The 21,800-nt window shown below is 38.4% G+C and overlaps 3 protein-coding genes across 5 annotated transcripts in view; 2 read left to right on the plus strand and 1 right to left on the minus strand.

Moving 5' to 3' along the window:
* Positions 1-7,086, plus strand: part of LOC123709703 (zinc finger protein 568-like) — a 15,400-nt gene extending 8,314 nt beyond the window's left edge. Inside the window, exons 6-10 of the mRNA XM_045661208.1 lie at positions 636-829; positions 1,273-1,373; positions 2,083-2,193; positions 5,920-6,074; positions 6,433-7,086. Of these exons, the coding sequence (XP_045517164.1) occupies positions 636-829; positions 1,273-1,373; positions 2,083-2,193; positions 5,920-6,074; positions 6,433-6,894 (1,023 nt within the window). The 3' untranslated portion in view covers positions 6,895-7,086. The remainder of the gene's footprint in view (positions 1-635; positions 830-1,272; positions 1,374-2,082; positions 2,194-5,919; positions 6,075-6,432) is intronic.
* Positions 7,087-10,977: 3,891 nt separating this feature from the next.
* LOC123709291 (von Willebrand factor A domain-containing protein 8) overlaps positions 10,978-21,800 on the plus strand; it is a 33,239-nt gene continuing 22,416 nt past the window's right edge. The window contains exons 1-5 of the mRNA XM_045660500.1: positions 10,978-11,309; positions 11,511-11,634; positions 11,949-12,084; positions 12,317-12,484; positions 13,042-13,206. Of these exons, the coding sequence (XP_045516456.1) occupies positions 11,120-11,309; positions 11,511-11,634; positions 11,949-12,084; positions 12,317-12,484; positions 13,042-13,206 (783 nt within the window). The 5' untranslated portion in view covers positions 10,978-11,119. The remainder of the gene's footprint in view (positions 11,310-11,510; positions 11,635-11,948; positions 12,085-12,316; positions 12,485-13,041; positions 13,207-21,800) is intronic.
* LOC123709292 lies at positions 13,951-20,661 on the minus strand. Of its 3 annotated transcripts, none has more exons than XM_045660501.1 (2): positions 20,516-20,661; positions 13,951-15,101 (listed from the first exon to the last, which is right to left on the minus strand). In XM_045660501.1, exon 2 carries the CDS (start codon positions 15,016-15,018, stop codon positions 14,122-14,124), a length of 897 nt encoding a protein of 298 aa, XP_045516457.1. In that variant the 5' UTR covers positions 15,019-15,101; positions 20,516-20,661; the 3' UTR covers positions 13,951-14,121. The 3 variants fall into 3 exon arrangements, 2 of the variants coding, with proteins under 2 accessions (XP_045516457.1, XP_045516458.1); XM_045660502.1 differs by lacking the exon at positions 20,516-20,661 and adding an exon at positions 15,435-15,439; XR_006753711.1 differs by lacking the exon at positions 13,951-15,101 and adding an exon at positions 15,547-15,643.

Here is a 21,800-nt window from a genome sequence, read left to right on the forward strand (position 1 = left end):
AAATTTATTCGATACATTTAACAAAGTTATACCTAATTCGGCTCTGTTGTGTGATGGTGAAAAAGTGAGGGTATGTCCGTGAAGGTTTGTATGTGGGGTATGCTCATGATGCAGGTGATTCAGCGCTATTATTAATAATCCTTTCAAGCACATTCCGCGATAGCTTAAACAAGTCAAGGCTTAAATATTGGGGCTGCGCGATACAAAACTGAGTGTTTTTAATTTTACGATAATTAAATTGTCATTATGCTGTGATGAATCATACATGTGTACTGTAATTAATTAGTACGGATAGAGTGAATAAGGCTTATATTTTAATTTCAATAGATATTTGACTTTGTCGGGAGTATACTGGAGTCAAACCTAGCACTAGCCTTTGAATCCTACCCTCATTATTATAAATAATATTATTTATAAGTTATAAAATAACATGCATTCAAAATACAAGATAATTTGTACATACATATATATAATATAGAAATTAAACAAACAAGTAAAGAAACATTAACAAAAGTTAAATGCAAATTTAAAGTAAATACTATGCACTATTCCATTAACTAATGGACGTCCCGATTTGACATCAGACAGAAATATCCAGATTTTATCTTTTCCATAAAATGTTTTATCAATTGCAGAAGAAAGACTCGTTCCGCGAGCACGTACAAATCCACGAAGGACCGCGTCACGCGTGCTCGTACTGTCCGATGCGGTTCGTGCAACGCTCGAACATGTTACGCCACGAGCGACGTCACACGGGCGAGAGGCCGTACACGTGCCCGCATTGCCCTAAGACTTTCGCCGATAAGGGGGCTTGTACATCACATTCCAGGTTAGTATTGAACCAAGAGCCAAGAGGCCTTAGGTAAAAATGGTCATTTTGTTTTTGTCTAGTATAACGGGTAAGCATTAATGGATGCTAAAGGTAGCAACTTTTTTATAGAACGGGCACTTGATGTTAATAGATACCGCCGCCCATGGACAATGGCAGAAGGTTCACGAATGCGTTTCCCGATCTTTTCTTGAAGGATCCTAACTCACATTGGTTCGGAAATACTTCGATGGACATCGGGAGGAACTACCTACACTACCTACATACAAACTTACTTAATATATAATAAACTAATTAATGGATAAAAATAAAGGGGTTTTTGTTTAGTTAAAAATGTGATTTATTATGCCTTTAAAAGTTGAACAATGGGAAAGTTTTGCTTAGTGGCTAAAGTGTGTTTAACTTAAGGTAATATTTTTTAAGGCTTTATTTTTTATTTTCAGAACTCATTCAAAAGATAGGTCTTACGTTTGCCTATATTGTGGTCAGACATTCCTACAAAAGTCCAAACTTACCTATCACATACGGAGACACACGGGAGAAAGTAAGTTATTATAGTATTGTCTTTTGTTAACATAGCTTTTACACATTAAGAAAACACTTTTTCATCTTTTAGTCGATATCAACTTCGGGGCAATAAATACAAATACAACTTTCTTTGTAGCTGTGATACTTTTGACATTTAACACCTTTTGTCTTCAGTCACCGTGACCACGCACGTTGAAAAGCACGCGAAACGTCGGAAAACAATTTAAAATTTAGAATTATGTAAATAATATAAGTTTTTAAAAATAATACATAGCTTCAATCCGCTCAAAAAGTATTTTTCTTAAAGTAAGTTATTACCTGCAATTTCTAAGTTCAGGAATATTTAATTGACGATAATTATTTACTTATTATTCGAATTTTAATTAAAGCTATCATATGCTATAGGCTCAAAGTAATGGCAAAGAAGTGACGATGTTCTTTCCAGACCAGAAAAAGATATGGTTATTTTTTCAATTTTTCGTGTATTTGTAATTTGTACATAGATTTGTCACGTGACAAGAAATATAAATTTATTTCTATAATCACGGGTCACGCTTGCCCTAAAGCAATTTGTCTATGGTTCGTATTAAACACTATTTTATTACCAACGGGCAGGAGGCTCTGATGTTAAATGAGTCACACTGCCAGAAGGCTCTCAAGTGTGTAGCAGGCCTTTTGAATCACATGGCATAAAACTTGATTAAATAATGTATATTTTTTAATAGATTTGGAGACATGTACAGTTTGCTCAAAATTGTTCACGAGTGCTTGTTCACTTCGTGAGCATATGAAGACTCATGCGGCGAAAAATACCAAAGTCAAATGCCTTGTTTGTGGTAAGATAATGATTTTTTTCACTTGTTTAATCAATATCATATCCTCATATTATATCAATTAATTTGTAAGATATTTAATGATTAAAATTATAATTTAAAGAATTTATAAACAAAAGATAATTGTAAACTTTTAATTACAAAACTAAAAATTTAAAATAATCCATAAGGATTATATATATTTATATGTACATATAAAGTTCCTGGGGTGGGAAGTTGGGGTTGGTGGGAATCGCTGATGGAGTGAGGTCAGCATTGCCTAGAAAAAGCCAAAAAAAACCTTCTGCTGTGTTACGTAGTGGAACACTAGTATAAGCAGAACCCCGACCAGTCCGAGTCATCCACGTCCTAGTCGTCCACCCTGGGACCTACTGTAGCCACGCTCACGCGTGCCCACTACCTAGAGCTGCAGATGAGCTGAGGATGCAGGGCAAAAGGCGAATATTCTGCCCCTTAAAACAGAATCCACTCACTAGGGAGGTAACCCGTATAAAACCGAGCATGTCTGGATGCTCTAAAGTGGCAGCCCCACTATCAGACTAGGGCACAGTGGGTTAATCTCCTGCTTGCCTGAAAAACCAACGATTCAAGAAACCGAAACAGTGAGAAACCGGACCGATCTTTTACCGACGACCTTTGGTATTAATGGCATTATTTGGCACGGACACGAATTGCTTTTTGGAATATAAAAACGCTAAGTAACGACACTCGACTAGCACAAGCACAAGCAGAAATGATTAGATATAATCTACAAATACTTGGTTTAAGTCAAGTGCGTAGAAATGGTTTTGGCGAACTGAGAACGTCCAAAGGCCTTCTATACTCCGGGAAGGAAAATGAGGATGACGACCTTGAATATGGCGTCGCTTTCCTCCTCTCTAACTCCGCAAAGAAAAGTCTTTTGGACTGGAAACCGATCTCAGACCGAATCATTTGGGCCCGCATCAACTCAAGAGCACGGAAGATCTCCATTGTGCAGTGTTACGCTCCCACCAACACGTCTGCGGAAGACATCAAGGATGACTTTTACAACGCTCTAAATGCCACACTTAAAGGTACTAAGAAACAAGATATTGTGATCGTCATGGGAGACCTTAACGCAAAAGTGGGAAGCGAAAACAGTAACTGTGAGCGCAACATGGGCAAACATGGACTCGGAGTACGGAACGAGAATGGTGAACGGTTTATAGAGTTTTGCCAACACCATGACCTGACCATCGGTGGGACACTTTTTATTCATAGAGATGTACATAAGTACACATGGAACTCCCCTGATGGCTTCACGAAAAACCAAATTGACCACCTTGCGATCAGTTCGAAGTGGCGCTCGTCACTCCTCCGATGTCCGAAACCGAAGATGCGCTGATATTGACAGCGACCACCATCTGGTTGTAGCCGAAATGCGACTAAAGATTGCAGTTGCGCGACTAGCTGGTGCCCCCGGTAGAGCTGGAAGAAGGTTTGACGTCACTAAACTGCGAGATCCTGAAATTTTGAACAGGTTCAGGCTTGAACTTCGTAACCGCTTCACCGGACTTCACGCCGACGATGACTCAATAGACGGAGAGTGGAAACGCATCAAAGTGGCCTACACAGAGACCAGCTCTTTTGTCTTAGGTCATACTAAGCACTCGCGCGTGGATTGGATGTCACAAGCTACTTGGCAGCTGATAAACGACCGTAGGGAACTCCACCTAAAACTGCTAGGAACTAACGACGAACTACTACAAGCCGACCTCAGACAGCAGTATCGGGAGATTCGTAAGAAAATCTATCGCAGCTCGCGAAAGGAGAGAAGGTTGTGGGTTGACGGTATTGCTGACCACGCTCAAATTGCCGCTAACACCGGCAACATGGGAGAACTGTATAAAGCGACTAAAATCTTGGCAGGAAAGATAAGTCAGCATAAAAAGCCTCTAAAATCAAAAGACGGTCAACTTATCGTAACAGCAGAAGGGCAACTACGACGCTGGCGTGAACAGTTCGAGGAAACCTTTCGTCCCACAGCTACGCATGGAGGCATGCAAGACACATTTCCACCACCCAGGCCACTAGACATCGATATCGAACCACCTACACGTGATGAAGTGGAGAGAGCGGTCTTGGGTCTTAAGACTGGTAAAGCACCAGGGCTTGATTTAATAGCCGCAGAAATGTTAAAAGCGGACTTGGCTACTACCGTCGACACGCTGACACCTTTGATTGGGAAAATCTGGGCCAGCGAGAAGCTTTCGGAGGACTGGAATAGGGGCCTTCTTATTACTGTGCCCAAAAAAGGTGATCTAAGCCAATGCAGCAATTGGAGAGGTATCACCTTGCTCTCGGCCCCTTCCAAGGTTTTCTGCAGAATTATCTTGGACAGGTTGTCTGCAGCCGTCGAGCCTCTCCTTCGCATAGAACAAGCTGGCTTCCGGCCTAACCGCTCGTGTACCGACCAAATTAACACTCTTCGTATCATTCTCGAACAGGCATCAGAATGGCAGAGAGAGATTTATCTTACCTTTGTTGACTTCGAAAAAGCTTACGATACGTTGAGATGGAGCAGCATATGGTCGCGACTCTCTAACATTGGTGTCCCGCCAAAGATAATTAACCTAGTTAAGGCCAGCTATAGGAACTATTCTTGTAGAGTGATTCACGATGGTCTCGTCTCAGACGATATTCAAGTGCACGCAGGCGTCCGGCAAGGCTGCTTACTCTCGCCACTACTTTTCCTGGTTGTTCTCGACGGGATTATGGATCGCATACATCAGAACCAGCGTCGCGGAATAGAGTGGGGATTAACCAACATCTTAGAAGATTTGGATTATGCCGATGACCTCTGTCTGCTGAGTCACACGCACCGCGACATGCAATCTAAGTTGGACGACCTGGAACGCGAGGCGGGATTTGCGGGACTCAAAATCAACACCCGGAAAACGAAAGAAATGCGTGTTGGAGTTGAGAATCGCACCCCAATGCGGGTGGGTGCAGAGGACATAGAAAGCGTTCAACAATTTGTTTACCTCGGAAGCGTCGTGTCTGAAACTGGAGGTACAGAAGAGGACATCACTTCGCGCATTGCCAAGGCCAGAACCTTTGCATAACTTCGGCCTATATGGCAGTCACGGATGTTGACGCGTCGAATCAAGGTTAAAATATTCGGATCCAACGTCAAATCTGTGCTGCTCTATGGGTGTGAACCGTGGAAGGTCACCAAACACATCTCGCACCGACTCCAAGTCTTCGTTAACCGCTGTCTTCGCCGTATTCTGAACATCTACTGGCCTGAAAAGATCTCTAACGAGCAACTTTGGGAGCGCTGTCGAGAAACCCCGATCAGCCAGCAGATCAAGCAACGCAAATGGAATTGGATAGGCCATACACTCCGAAGGGATCTCAATCATATTCCCAAGCAGGCGCTTGATTGGAATCCGCAAGGAAAGCGGAAGCGTGGCCGTCCCAAACAAACCTGGCGCCGAACAGTTGCGGACGAGGCAAAGAGAGCCGGAAACACTTGGAGCGAGGTGAAACACGAGCCTCAAGACCGAACGCATCTAGGGGTTATAGGACATTAAGTCAATAAAGTTCTTGAAATGCATAGATTTTCGATTTTTTTCATAGAAACAACAAAATATATTCTGTTACAAAAAGAATATGTGTACACTCTATATACATTAAGTGGAATTATACATTTATGGTCTATTTTACTACATTCCTAAATAAATAATAAAAATTATTTCTTTTCAGATAAAAAATACCACGATGAGCGATATATGTTACGTCACATGCGTACAATACACGGTAACAGACAATTGACATGTCCCCTTTGCCCCAAACTGGTGTCGAGTATGGCAGCACTACGGTACCACGTTTTGACGCATAGCAACCTTAATACATTTAAAGTAAGTGTTTATTAAATACCATATAACATATAGTTTGTAGTGATAATGTACTTAAACAGAGATAATTTTTTCCTATAATTATAAAAATTAGGAATATATTTTAATATTAAACCTGGACTAATATACTTGTATTAGCCATATTATATGTAAGAGTCAGTGGAAAGTGTTAATTGGTGGTTATGGGAACTAATATCATTTCGGTTATTTACAAAAGTTCAATTTTGTCATATTATATATCAAATTGATTACTGAACTATAATGGTGTAACAGTGCTTTACATAAATAATAACGTAAAAACACTGTATCTCCTCTGTTGAGGCAGATACGTCACTAGCCATAACAATTTATACTTTTACAGTGTAAGTGCTGCAAGAAATCATATATGGTTCGACGCACTATTGTGAAGCACCTTCGCAAACGTCACGGTTTAAATGCGGCTGAAGTCAACATAAAGGAGTATTATTCAAAATTGGAGCCTAGAGAATGCAATCTGAAAATAGATGAGACTACTATGACCAGAATTTTTGGCCCTCCGAAGAAAGACTCTCCAAATGTGGTTGGAGACTTTGTAACATTCACAAAGAGACTGAAATTAGCCGAGAATCTCGACCAAAACACTGATGATACTGAAGAAGCTGACCAGATGTCAGAAGAGGAGAAGGAGCCTGAGAAAGAGACTGAAACTCCAAAAGAGAAACCACATTTCACGCAAGTGGTGTGTAAGGAAGAGGTGGTTGATCCAGAATATGATCTGGAACCCACTGACTTTGTTAGTGTTAAGATTGAACCGGTAGAGGAAGAACCTCCAGAAAATGATTAAAATTTATATATTAGAATAAAAGTAAAGGCATTTTTTAAATCACACATAAGTGTTGGGTATGTGTGTATTACATATGAGTATTATCATTGATGAATGTTAAATATTAAGTTATTAAAATTATACTTTTATGGTATCAGATCTACTGTACAAAAATTCATATACATAGCAAGTTAAAAAATAGAGGTATATACGTATGTGAAAAATAGTTTTTTTATTTATACTTATTTCTTACAATATCTATAAATAGAGTATCACTCTGTTTACTATTATCTTATATCATATTATATTTCATTTCCTTTCATAAAATGTTTTTTTTTCTTATGGCTTTCAACTGTAATTACAAGTCTGCTACTAAGCACTGAAGGTAAAGTTGTTGCGTAACTTCCGGGTTTAGCCGTTAAGACAAGAATAAAAGCCTAATTGTATAAATGTTTACAATACGCCTCTTGATGACGCTAGTGGCGCGGCGTTGAGGCAGATTTAGGCAACTCGTGGGCGTTTCGCATGCGATCAGCTGTACGGTTTACGTTATTCAACCAGTTGAATGCTAAAAAGTTCTCTCAAAAAGAAAAAAAAAGGGTGGTACGAGGTACTGTTGTGTTGTGGGGTGTAAAAATTCCCAATCTCGGAATCGTGAATTAACTTTTTATTCGTTTCCGAAACGGAGTTAGGAAGTTGAAAAAAGAAATAAGTTGTTGAATGTATACGTTGCATTACAATCAATCAGATGTTCCTTACATGGGAACATTTGAGCAACCTTTTTTATATTGTTCTACTTGACTTTCTCGAGATGATTCCAACATAGCGGTTGATCGGTTTTCGATTGCGTACATTCATTATTTATAAAGACACAAGTTTGTTCCGGCACTCATCAACAACAGCCCGAGAAATACCTGCCCGGCCCGTGTAAAAAGTATCCCCAGTGCTGTCGTCCGCATAGCAATGAAGGTTGCTAAGTTGCAACATATCATTAATATGCAGAATAAACAGGGTCGGGGATAGGACACAGCCTTGTGGGACACCAGCATTGACGGGTTTAAGGTCGGAGCATGCTCCGTCGATGACGACCTTAATGCTCCGATCAGCGAGAAAGCTGGAAATCCAGTTGCATAATTTCTCGGGGAGCCCATAGGCTGGAAGCTTCGAGAGCAGTGCTCTATGTCACACCCGATCGAAGGCTTTCGCTATGTCCAAACTTACCGCCAGCGCCTCCCCCTTGGACTCAATTGCCTCTGCCCACCTAAGTGTAAGGTATACAAGGAGGTCACCAGCTGAGCGACCACGACGAAAGCCGTACTGAGAATCGCTAATCAGCTGGCTGCCCTCTAGATACCTCAAGAGCTGGCCGTTAATAATGGTTTCCATTATTTTGGAGAACAAGGAGGTTATTGCGATTGGGCGATAGTTGGACGGATCAGAGCGATCGCCTTTTTTAGGGATCGGATGTATCAAAGCTGTCGATAATGTCGGTGGTTCCTTCCCCTGATCATCCAAAGTTGAGTTCGACGCAAAGAGACAGCCTAGAAGATCGGCCTTCTCTTTTGCAGTATGGGCCAGTGAGTCATCCTCCCTATGCAGTGGTGGAATAGAGGGCTGACAGAAATTCCCTTGGACAGCTTTGGCAAGAGACCAGAAGGCTCGAGTCCCCGAAGGAAGGTGGGCCAATTTCTCACCAAACCTGGCAATATGCTCTGACTTTGCCTTAGCGATTTCCCGTTTGAAGGACCTAGAGGCTGAATTGTATGCTTTTTTACGTTCGCCGATAGCCGCATCACAGGATGTCGCCGCTTCTGCCCAGACTTTAAAGCATTCACGCTTACGGTGCAAAGCCTCTTTGCACGAACGCCTAAACCAAGGCTGGGACTTGCCACCGACCGGCACCGCAGAGAATGGAATAAAAAGTTCCATGCCCTGCAGGACCACATCAGCGACAGAGTCAGCGACGGCATCCGGAGTACTCAACGAAAAGTAAATGGGCCCCCAAGGGTAGGACGCAAAAAAAGACCGCATCCTGTCCCAATCTGCTGACTTATAGTGCCACACACGGCGACAGCCCGCAAAGCTAGGCCGTAAAGGGCGCGTGAGCGGCACAATGCTCCGTACCACACAATGATCTGATGAACCCAATGGCGGGTCAACAGAGACTTGGTAGGTCTCCGGATGTGAAGTCAGCAGAAGGTCCAATAAAGAAGGTTATGACCATCCACATCTGGTATTCGCGTAATCGCAGGGACAATTTGCGTCAAATCGTAGGCTAAAGCAAAGTCGTGAAAGGATCTTCCCGCGTTATCGGTGGTTTCAGAGCCGAGCCAATGGGCATGGTGGGCGTTAAAATTGCCAAGTATCACGATTTCAGCGGTAGGATTCCTTTCGAGCAGGGAATCTGTAGCCATTTGGATGTGCTCAATGAGTCGGTCAGTTTCGGTATTTCCGCTATGGGACCTATACAGGCATGCGTAGAATCGCGGATGGCCATCGCAGTCTACGCGCAGCCAGAGGTTAGATAGGTCCCTTCCTTCAAGCGTCCCGAGGCGTCGAGAACAGATATCCTCTCGGACGTACGCGCAAACTCCAGCCCGCGGCACAAATGAATGTTCCAATTTGTACCACGGGTAGGAGAGGTAAGAAGTATCAGCCGGGGAGGAAATCTGAGTCTCGGTAAGAAAGAGCAAGGCCGGCTTCGCAGTCTCTAAATGATAGTGGACAGCGTGGATGTTGGAGTTGAGCCCCCTAATATTTGTGAAGTCCACGGCGAGTGTGGATGGGGGTGCCTTTGTTGGATTGCTCCGTTTGCCCCGAGACCGATATTTTTTTTTTAAAGAGCGCAGAATTGCCCCCCCCCCCCCAGAATACGAAGGGCAGCCTGTGCGTCCACCACCGGGTGCTGAGTGTCCCGGTGGTGGACGCCCAGAGGGAGGGAGAGATATTCTGATTCTTCTGCACCTTCATATTTCTTGTAGAGGGGGGGGGGATGGGCTCCGGGAATCTTTCTCACCGCACGAAACGCGAGTACAAGAAGGCGAACCTTTTGTATCACTTTACGCCGGTTTTCTGAAAGACAGTGGTACTGCCCCGGTCGTGCCTGCCCGTTTGGCTGAAGGCAGGAGGCAACAGCATGGCACTCCCACTAGGAAGGGATTGACTGATTGCGCTGGTGAAATAACTTCTGTCACAGGTTATTTCACCAGTGGGCGATGGGGTCGTCACGTCCCGACGCCAGAAAAAGTTGTGTAAAAAGGTGAAGGATATAGAAGAGCAATATGCAAAGAGTGATCATGTCGTGGATTTGATAAAGGACCAATTCATTATTCATGTCGATGGAGGTAGTTCCGAGGATAGCAATGAAGATGACGCTAGTGCCGACGAACGAAGCAATCCTGAGCCCGGGCCCTCAGTAAGCAAAAGGCCTTGTCGCGAGACCATTGAAGGCGTGATACCGTTCTCTGATTCAGATTAATAAAAGATTACAAATTAAAAGATAATGTTTTAATTTTTTGTACATCCCATAAAAATACATACATTCTATGTACAGACACTTTTTTACAGTCTTGTTATATCTTATAGATAGGTAATATCGCTTACATGCGCGACAGTAATCATGCGCAGCAGCTGTCCTTCACATTTCGTTCAGCTTAATATCGTTATTTAGGTAATCATTAATAAAAGTGGCATATAATGTATTGCGTGCGCGGGAGTACACATGCGCAGCAATCCCCTCCACGTATCGGCCAGCGCTAGACTTACGTGCCGCTGCCTATAACTTGTTGAAAAGTTGTGTTTGAATTGATCTAAAAAAATAAAAGTTGCATATATGTACTTTAAAAACACGATCAACACACACACATTTTTGTAACATTGATTTGGGTAAATACGTTTCTCTCCAATACCTTATTGCTAATGCTTAAATGCTAAAATCTATCATTAGGTGTCAACAACCTTTCTGCGTTATCGTAAGGCCTCAATTTATATTATTTTATCGCCTACATTTCTAGATTTGATACAGATAGAGTATAAACGCGCAAAATATAACCGCGAAACTGGTATATCATTTGTCAAAAGTAGTTGTCAGTTGTCACACAAAAAGTAAACTTTGGACTTGCGGAAATGTTTTTATCATTAAATTAATTAATTTATAGCTGATAATTATCTAACTAGTTTAAATCATGTGAGAAAAGAAATTAATAGAAATCATTAAAATATTGTTTTCGGTCAATTTCAATTTAAAATGGTATTTAATCCGGCAGTTACTGTGCGAAGAATAGATGTTTTGATTCGTATATTAAATGGTCGTAAAACACATAAATTGCAACCAAATTTTGTTCGCGCTTACTCGGACGAAGGAAAAGTGACTATTGGAAATGTTAGTAAAGCAATTAGATCGCCTAAAAAAATAGAATATGTACCTAGGAAGTATTGTAAGTATCACAAGTTTTGGCTACCAAACATCTCTTATTATTAAACTTAGTTTCAAGTTTAAGTTTGATAAAATCATTCCCCTAACTCTGGCACTAATGTTAGACTAAATTTTATGGAAACTTAATCCATTATCAGTTTTTATGTTTCTATAAACCTGACTTTTATATAATTTATAATAATATTGCTGTGATTGTTTTCAGTGACTGTAGAGACTTCTGAATTAAGAAATCTATCACAAAGTGCTCTTCGGAACCTAAGATGGATGATGCAAAAAGATTTACTTGGTCAGGACATGTTTCTTTTGGGACGACCTGGACCTAGCAGGTAGATTTTTTTCAGACAGCCTTAAATTTATATTAACCTCATTTCTTCATCAATATTATATTGACCCAGTCTATACCAATGCCACTCTACATACTTCATCTTTAGATGGTTACCATACCATCTCTCAATAGTATTAATAACAACAAGCTTCAGTTGTAGAATAAATAATTATATTAACTATTACTACACTACAAAAAGGTTGATATAAGAATTTGAGAAATGATAAAATTTCTTAACCTTTGATCTTTGAATCATTTATTATAAAATTATCAATGAAACAGAGAGAGGTTTTTAACATAATTATTTATTTTTAGAAGAAAAGTAGCTCTGCAGTACTTGGAGTTAACACAGAGAGAGTTGGAATATGTGGCCCTCTCAAGAGATACCACAGAAGCTGATCTGAAACAAAGAAGGGAAATTCAAAATTCGACTGCTAAATATTTTGATCAGGTAGTTATTTGATGTACTATTAATATAAATATTTCCTTTTAGTATTTCATTTTCTCACTAAGCATACTTTTGGATTGAGCATCACCTTTTACAGAAACCAAACACTGACTGATTTTCATGGTAAACCCTCACTACATTTTAATAAGCTGCACTGAGCTACAAAGTTGGCTAATTACATAGAATGTAATGTGGTACCTCACATTTATAATCATACAGCTTTTTTTCTTATTAGAGTGCAGTCCGCGCGGCTACAGAAGGAAGAATTCTTGTTATAGAAGGCATAGAGAAAGCTGAGCGAAATGTTTTGCCAGTCTTAAATAATTTGCTAGAAAACAGAGAAATGCATCTTGAGGATGGCAGATTTTTAATACCATCATCCAGATATGATAAATTACTAGAGGTAAGTATTTTTATAACTGTTGACTTATTTTGTAGCAACTGTTTCATATGGTATAAAAAGAAAGAAGTATGGTCTGTAGTATCAAATGTAAGTATATGTGAACTTTATTTGTAAAACAATTTAATAGCATATTTGTATATCTAAATATGTACATTTATACTTTTTTGTGCGAGTTTTTTGCAAGTAAATGTTTTTGTTGTTTGCATTTGTGATTTTGTTATAGATTATGTAGTTAGACACTACTTTTCATTATTTAACAGTAGTTAATTGGCTGTGGGTGTAATGTATATAGTATGTATTGCTCCCAAGCTCATGAATTATTGTGGAAAGGACTTTTATTAAACATAGTTTGTTAGAATATAATTTTGTATATATTCATGAATAAGTATGGAAAAAACCCTTTAATGTTATAATGAATTGCGTATAAGCCATTCAGCATAAAAAAAATCAATCTTAATTGTTACTAGCTGAACCAAATCCTATACATTAACAAAATAAGCTTTTGTTTAGTTTTGTTCATAATAAGAATATATTTAATGTTAATTTATATTCCACAGGAACACGGGCAGGAAGAAATATCAAAATGGCGTTTAGTTCGAGTGGATGAAAACTTTAGAGTTATTGCCCTGGGACTGCCTGTGCCGCGGTATACGGGGCAGCCGCTTGATCCTCCACTCAGGTCAAGATTTCAGGGAAGAGATGTTTCTACAGTTGGGTTTGGGGTAAGTAAAGCTTTTTACGTCGTTTTACACTTCTCACAAAAACTAATGTTTGTGTTGCCTGGAAGAGATACGTTAATAGCGGTACTATTACACTCTTCTGGTGCTCTAGGTAATATTTTATCTTTGTGATTGAATCTTTAAAACAGGTTTAATGTTAAAATAACTGTTAATAAAAAAGTATGAATGGAAGTGTTGCTTTAATTTAATGGGAGTTAAAATATATAAAGTGACTGCATATAAAGTACACGTCAGAAGTGAATTTTCATTGTAAATTCATTATTACTAAGGTAGATAGATAGATGTACCAGTATGCGACAGAATTGCCATCTAAAGTTCTAAAATGCAACTACTAAACGAAATTAGTTTAGTAGTTACATATTAGAATTTTTGTTTAACGAATACATCAACCAACAGGGTGTATTTTTTCTCGATCTCCCTTTTTCACTCTCTCTCAATCGCTCCCTCCCTTTTCTTCGACAAAAACGCTGCTCATCTTTGTTTGATTCGTTAAAAAATTTCACTTCAATAATATGTATATAAAATTATTATGTTAACTATATCTGTAAGTACATAAATTGAAAGGTAAGGCAACGCACTTTCACTTTATATCTGGAGAGCCTCCTTTGTCTCCTATTACATAAAAAATACTAGTTTTGAGTATTTGTTATGCACTTGCACTTCCCTCAATTTTACCTTGACTTGATTAATTTTAGTAGGTATATAATTAAAACTGCGAAAAAGTAAATACATTATATTGCAAAAACATTTAAATCGTGAACATTGATATTAGATAACAATGCGCAAATTCAATTTTTAATAAAAAAAAAAATGGCAAATTACATTTATATGAAAAAGATATTGGTAAATTACTGTCTCACTAAAGTTTCTGTGAAAGTAGACTTTGCGTTCTGCTTGTTATGATCGACGCTTTGGTAGAGCTTCGGGCATAAATATATGTACTTGTTTTTTGACTTTGCCAATGTCCGGTATTAATTTCTTACTAACTAACTCGGCATACTGTTTCTCCACGGCATTTCTCTCGGTTGCCACTTTCATTCGAGTTTCGGCGATGTTTGCCTTCACGTCTTTGACCTTTCTCTCCCTCACTTTGGCATCCTGTCGTGTTTTTGCATTTCGTGACTGTCGTGCGTAGTTCTCGATCGTATTTGTTGTCACGTAAATATCATGTCGATCGATTGGGCCACTTTTTTGCTCTATATGCTTTGATTCTCTCGCTTTTAAATCCGCTGATGTTTTCGATTTGAGTAAATTACGTTTTTGAATTTCGGGCCAACTGTGACGTGGCTGGGCCATTCGTTCAACGTTGTCGTCTTTTAGAAGTTCAACTTTTCCCGCTAAATCCAGCCATTGTAAAACTCTGTCACACAGTTCGGTGTCTTCTTTGACATCGGTTCTCGCTGTGCGGTTACTTCTTATAGCTTTCATGTTTTCGAATTGTCCTGTGTCGGCTTCGGTTAATGGTGGTGGTGTTGGATTTCTTAGCTCGTCTTCGGAATCATTCACGTCTGATAGCTGTAGATTTTCTACACTAGATTCATCCACATTTCTTTCGTCAGTGACGACTAGCTGCAATTTTCTCAAGCAGTCCTCTAGCTCGTCGTTGGTCGGACTGAGTCGTGAGTTTCGTGATTTTGTATGCTTCTGCGTGCTGGCCGTTGAATAAGGCCTTCGTTTTGCGCTCAATCTGAGGTAGCAGGGATCGTCATGGGTTAGTATCGCGTGGCGGAAGCCGTCAACCCACACAGTCCTAATGTACATAGGTCGCTGAGACGATTGCCAGAGCGCTGGCATATTACAGCACCCGGCATTAACAGTATCTAGACACGCGATACTGAAGAAGGGAATCCGTTTGTATTGGATGCATTGATTTTTGCCTGTGAATTTCAGATAGATATTAAGTTTAAGAATAAATTGAATCAGGCGGGAACCTGTCTGCAAAATAATAAACTCAGCAACGACCTCGTTTACCAGTTGGAAGTTTTAATGTGGGAAAAAGGGTTTAATTGATTTCTGCCTGTTGCTTTTACCATTAACTGATATGAAGCGTGACAACACATTGCGTTTCCTTCACACAATTGGGGGAATGGATTTTTTGTAATGTAACTTAATGTAACGAGGTTTTTTCATTTATTCAGAATTTTTAACGAGTGGATTAGATTAAAAAGTATTGCACTACCAAACTAGTGGTTTTTATAAAATTAACTTACAGTCAACAAAGGCTTATATGGTTTAATTTTTGTATGCATTTTTATATATAGTCTTTTGAAAATAGCAACTCGTGTTGTCTAGTTTCGCGGTGAGTTTTATTTTATAAAACGACTGTACGGGATTCCTTGCGGTATGTGACTGATCGTTGCGACCCTGCCTGGGTTTGTCGTAAACATCCACGTAAAGTTAATGGTACAGTGAGACCTTTCTAAAAATAATAAGTATATATTTTTAACAATAATAAATAAACATATATAAAATGCAGAAGTAAATTCTAAATGTGTAAAAAGTGTTGGCTCTAGCTCCTGCAATAATATCATTTACAATAATAAGCTACCATATAATTTTGTATTTTTAAAATAATCAAATAATAAATAAAAATGTGTTTATGCATTATAAACTAAATTTGTAAGATTTGGGAACCCTTTTAAGTAAAAAATACATGTGACACGGTTATCAGCTCTTCCATAACAGATTTAATAGTAAATTTTATAACATTTTCCCCGATTTTTTTGAGAAATCCTTTCTTTTGTTTATAAATCGAGATTGGTTGTAAGTGTAGACATACTGTTAGTAGGAGTCTTGGATATCTATACGTTATCATATTCTTAGTTTCTCACAAACTTTCCAACTGTAAACATGGCAAGTGAGAGAAAATCACTGTGTATACGAAAAAGTTGTACCCGCGCAATAGAGATAATTGATGTGGGTAGAGGCTCTGGATTTAGTATCTGTACCTTGTACTATGGCCACAATATGGAGAAATAAAGAAAAGAATCTACAGGCAGAGGAAGATGGAAAATCTTAAAAAAAAAACAAATAAAAATAGTTAAATACGAATATTTAGACATAGACATAACATTTATTACGAACAAAACTCATAGAGAAACACACTCAATAACAATAATCAAAGATAAAAAAAATAAAATAAAAAAGAATTAGAGATAACAATTTTTTTTCAAAGAACAAGGTAGGTACTGTGGTTGTAATTGGCACTGGCACAACATTATGCTGAGGAGCAGAGTTGATCAGGCTTTTACCGACAGCGCCAGACTAATATACCTATTTCCGGGCTGATCGTGAAAGCTAAGGCGGAAAAGTTTGCTATATAGATTTTTCAATTGAAATTTCCATTAAACGACAACTCTTTGTAACGTCAAAATAAGCACAGTTAATTGAGTGGATATAGAGTTATATAGTAATATAGAGTTTACACTGTAACCTGAACATGGAATAGTATTTTCTTTCTCCGAAATTTGCGCTCATTGTATACCAATTCTTACCTTTTATTTTACAGTTGGATTAGATCATGCAAGCTTGCACTAAGTTTAAAGCAAAACGACAATTATAAGTTCAGTGAACGAATTTGTTTTCGTAGCTGTGACATTTTATGCGGATATTTGGACGGAAATCAAAAGCTTTAGCATTATTTCTTTGTTCTGTAACTGCACTTTCGTCTTCAAAGAAAATCTTATGTATATGCGTTTAGTATATATTATCTATTTCATATACCTAGCTAGAAGTCTATGAATGAGATTCAGAAGAGAAACTTTGCGCAAATTTGACATCGGTTTGTCAAAATACTAGCGAGCAGTGTGGCTTCAGCGTGCAACTCTCATCCCAGAGGTCGTAGGTTCGATCTACGGCTGTGCACCAATGGACTTTCTTTCCATGTGCGCATTTAACATTGGCTTCAACGGTGAAGGAAAACATCGTGAGGAAACCTTAGACCCAAAAAGTTGACGGCGTGTGACAGGCACAGAAGGCTGATCACTTACTTGACGATTAGATTAACAACAGATACAGAAATCTGAGGCCCAGACCTATAAAAGGTTGTAGCGCCATTGATACCATAACCAGAAAAATACAAATTGTTTTAGTTGAGTTGTAATTGAGTTGAAGTTTTTTGACAGTGACAGACAAAGCTGTAAATCTAGTTTCTAAATCTTATCTGTAGATTCAAGTCAATTTCTGATTCTTTTATTCTACGAATATTGTTAAGATTTTTTATGGTCATTAATGGACTCCAAAATTCCAAAAGTATCGCTTGGTCAATCTAAAAAAAATTGTAGCGCTACAACCTACTTGTAGGCCTCAGATTTCTATATCTGATTCATGGTCATGGTCTAGGCAAGTCAAAGCCTTCTGTGCCTAATATACGCGGTCGACTTTTACCCTAAGGCATGCCGGTTTCCTCACGATGTTTTCCTTTAGTGAGTGAGTGTTTAAAGCGCACGTAAATGAAAAATCCATGCACAGCCAGGATTCTGATAAACTAAACTATCAACGTTTCTCAGAAACATTTTATCTTTAAAACTGGTCTTCATCTTCTTCGTAGTCTTCATTACTGAAGGTCGTGCCTGTCTTGAAAAGCCCCAACCGATATGTCGACTTGCGGCTAGCACGCCACTCGCGATCATCAGAATCACTTGTCTCAGTGCATTAGGGATGATGAGACCCGTAATTGTCTTAATATTGGTTTGCAGTGCCTAACTGCTAACACATAAGCAACATTTTCCTACTGAAAATTTGTATACCACTTTTCCTGTAAAAACCTGGTGTGGTGGAGGGTTTCTTGCCAGGTCTCACCCACCCTACGCCCTTTGACGGGTGGTACACATAAATTTTATATTAATGTTCATAAGTCATTATTAATTTTGATTTGATTTCTTCAAATTGAGGGTAAACACAAACCTTGTAGGCACTCCAAAATAAATTGAGGTAAAGTCAGTGGATCAATTGCTTCAAGTCAATGAACACATTGAGGTTTCGGAGATTGTATACGAGTCATAAGATATCTTTGTAAAAGTAATAAATCACTTGTGTCGAAATTTGGTTTAAAGTCGTATAATTTAATCCAGCGTAAAATGGCGTCCTTTTGGGGGCACGCTATTGGGACAGGGGAATTTTATGGGCCATTAATATTTCACGACGTGCAAAGTTTTTGGGAGCGAAAGTAGGTCATTATTATTCTTAGAGAATTATTCGATATTTGAAATATGGTCCTGATGGAAGATTATGACACGTTTTTCCAATTTAAGTACCCGATAGTTAGCTATAAGAAACATAATCAACAACAAGTCTGTTTTAATAGAAAATAAAGATTTTTTTTTTAATGGAAAATAAGGCTGGTAGGCTGTGGAGGCGATTTAAAATCGCTACTAAGCTGAACTTATCATCGACGGCTGTCCCCATCATCCCCTTTGGGTCTTAGTCTCCGCAAGTATTTATTGCCATCACAATCGTGCGTCTTGCGGCCTACTTCGAACACCTATTGATTGTAGGTCCTTGACAACTCCACCTTACCAATGCCGCCTCGGTCTACCGGGTCGTCTCTTGCCATCAGGTTGTGAGTTCAGTAAGTACCTCGGGTATGTATCCAACAATTTGAGTCTTGCATTTTATTAATTGGACAATGTTTCTCGTCAAGTATCGTTCTTTATTGAAGCGAATACGCAAAACACCGTCGTCGCAAACAGGACCAAATTTTTTTTGAAGAGTCTTCCCGTCGAAAATAAGGAGAGCTTGCTCGTCTTGCTTACTAAAAGACCAGGTTTCAGAAGCATAAGGAAGCAGTGGTTGCAGCCGAGTTCTATACAGAACAAGTTTGATTCTTTCTGAGATATCGTGATCGAAAATATTTACTAATGCCAAAGTAGCAGCGATTTGCTATCATGATGTGTCTACTGGCCTCTCGGCTTGGACTATTTACGACTTTTCACCAGACTCTAGGTCTGAAAGGAGTCTTCTGTCTCACAGCCTCTTTCTGCCACGGCAATAATCTGAACTATAGCAGATTTTAATAGAAAAATACTTTAAACTTAAAACTAAATATCATATTGAATTTACCGTTTCGCGTGCTTTACACCAATGGCCACGGGTTGACACACGCGAAACGTCGCGATAGTCATATTTTGAATAATTAATTGTAAATCCGAGGAATAAAGCCTTTTTATTTGTAAACCTTCTTTATTTCCATTGCTTTCTCTGTATGTACTAACGATACAGTTAATCGCAGGGTAAAATAATCGTTCCCAATACATTCATGACATTTCTTTGCACGTGAATAATACTTTGCACAAAACAGGTTAAAGCTCTGTTTATAAATAGATCCAAAATGAACGTCTCAAAAGCTCTAAAAGCTCGTAACTTACCGCAAACTTAGCAAGTGTAAACTTTTACGTAAATTTGGGAAAGCAAACTGCTATTTCGCACGGAACATTAAGTTTTATTGAGCCCAAATGAGTAGTTTCCGATTTTCGAAGTTTGCTCAGTTAATAGTTAGCGATAGTATCTTTGTGGAAAATTAGACGCAAATACGAAAATAGAAAACATTAACGTTCGAAATATGTTGCAAAATAAAGTGACTTATTTTTACGGTTTAAATGATTTTATAATGTAAACTATATATATATAAGTTAAAATATAAGAATATAGAATTGCGTGTGATTGTCACATTTTTTTATTATAGAACAGGGGCCAAACGGGCCCGCCTGATGTTAAGTGATACCTGCCTTGGACACTCTGCCAGATGACTCGCAAATGCGTTGCCGGCATTTTAGAAATTATTATCTTAAAATATTTAAATGCGCAGCTGGTGGGGTAAAGTGCGCTTGGTTATGGAACGACGGACGTCGAGGTGATACGGATGGAATTTCGTATTCTACCTCGACTTAAACTCAGCTACAGGTATTAATCCGATCAAATGGTAAATGTGGTAGAAGATACGCAGCGCCAAAACCCCGCTCAAAATTTACGATATGTATCAAAGAAGGTGTATTTGTCTGCAAAAAAAATACCAAATAAACGAATGCGCTCAGAGGACAAAACCCATATATTATGACGTGATTCGATTACTATTAGCATCTACCTTATAAACAATAGGTAATGGTAGGGAGCAGTGATGGCTAGAGAAATCGGGGTCGTTCGTATTCAGCGTCTGAACATCTCTAATCTACTAACACAAGCTGATGATAGAGTATTGTTTAAAGCTTTTCAAGACAGGCTCGGCCTTCAGTAATGAAGACTACTTAGAAGAAGAATTCACAATATCCTTTAAACCTTCCCTACTTTCACTTACCTCAGTTATAAATGCAAATCTGAATGGAAAATCTATTGTCGTGGAATAGTTGTACTAGTTTCGTATTCAAGATCGCAATCTTGCTTTGTGTCGGGTAGTTTATTGCCTGAATGTGTACGAGTATAGGTCTTCGGTCATAAATTCACGGTAAATATTTGCTATCGCTTCGAACGAATGCGTGGTCGTAAATATTTTGCGTCAACATTATATATATATATATTCTAATATTCTGAAAAGGAAATAAATATATAGATAGGCCATCTAAGATTTTTGAAATAAATGATGCCAATAATCAGATTGTATATTATTATTATTAAAGCTTAATTAATAAATGCATACAACAATTCTGCCCTGCTACAAATGCAGCAAAAGCAAAAGGGTCGTTCGCAGATAAACGCGTTTATAGGTGTCTAAGGAATAATTTAATATTAAAGAATGTTTTTTTTCAATTGAGATAAATTCGACCTATCTAAAGACATAACGTTTTTAATATGTTGTTGCCCTATCCGAATCTAAAGCGAGTCTACTACTGAGCAAACAGATGGTCACTACAATTAAATGCACTTTTGATCTAGCATATTTATTTATTACCACTTCGTTGCACATAATATATGTGCACATAATATAAAGTGAATATAATTAAATTAAAAGGAGGGCAACTGGTGGACTTATCGCTTTTGAGAGATCTCTTCCAAGCTACCACTGCGAGAAGAGAAAAAAATGTATTAAATTAGATATGGTAGGTGAGAAGTGCAAAAATACATATTACACATAGTTATTAAGACAAAACTAAACAAGAAAAAAAAACAAACTAAACTAAAAAAAGGATACATGTAAAACAAAAAGTAAAAAGTGCACATGAATCACGATAATTTAGGATCAGTCTCACGTGAGTTAGTAGTTAGTTAGTAATTAGTTTATTTTTTCAATGCCTAATGCTAAGTAAAAATGTTATGGTATATAACGAAATTAAGAAAACACATGCTATTATTGTAAATCAGATGCTTTTCATCGCCGAATATCGTGGCTGGAAATTATTATTTCATTAAATAATGAAAAGTTTTGTATCTACTAAACCCTGTAATTATTTTATAAATATATAGAACTGTATCGGCATCGACTAAATGAAGCTTTGCTACACTCAATAAAAAAAATTTGGGTAGATGCTTAATAAGAATTCAGTAATACGTATATCTAGAAATGCGTTTTGACGAAACACAGAATTTTTCACAAAATTGTAGACAAACGGAAATTTGAAAGTCTAAATCCTACTCAAATATTATAA

Source organism: Pieris brassicae, chromosome 5 (assembly GCF_905147105.1).
Source record: "Pieris brassicae chromosome 5, ilPieBrab1.1, whole genome shotgun sequence".
Taxonomy (NCBI): Eukaryota; Metazoa; Arthropoda; class Insecta; order Lepidoptera; family Pieridae; genus Pieris; species Pieris brassicae.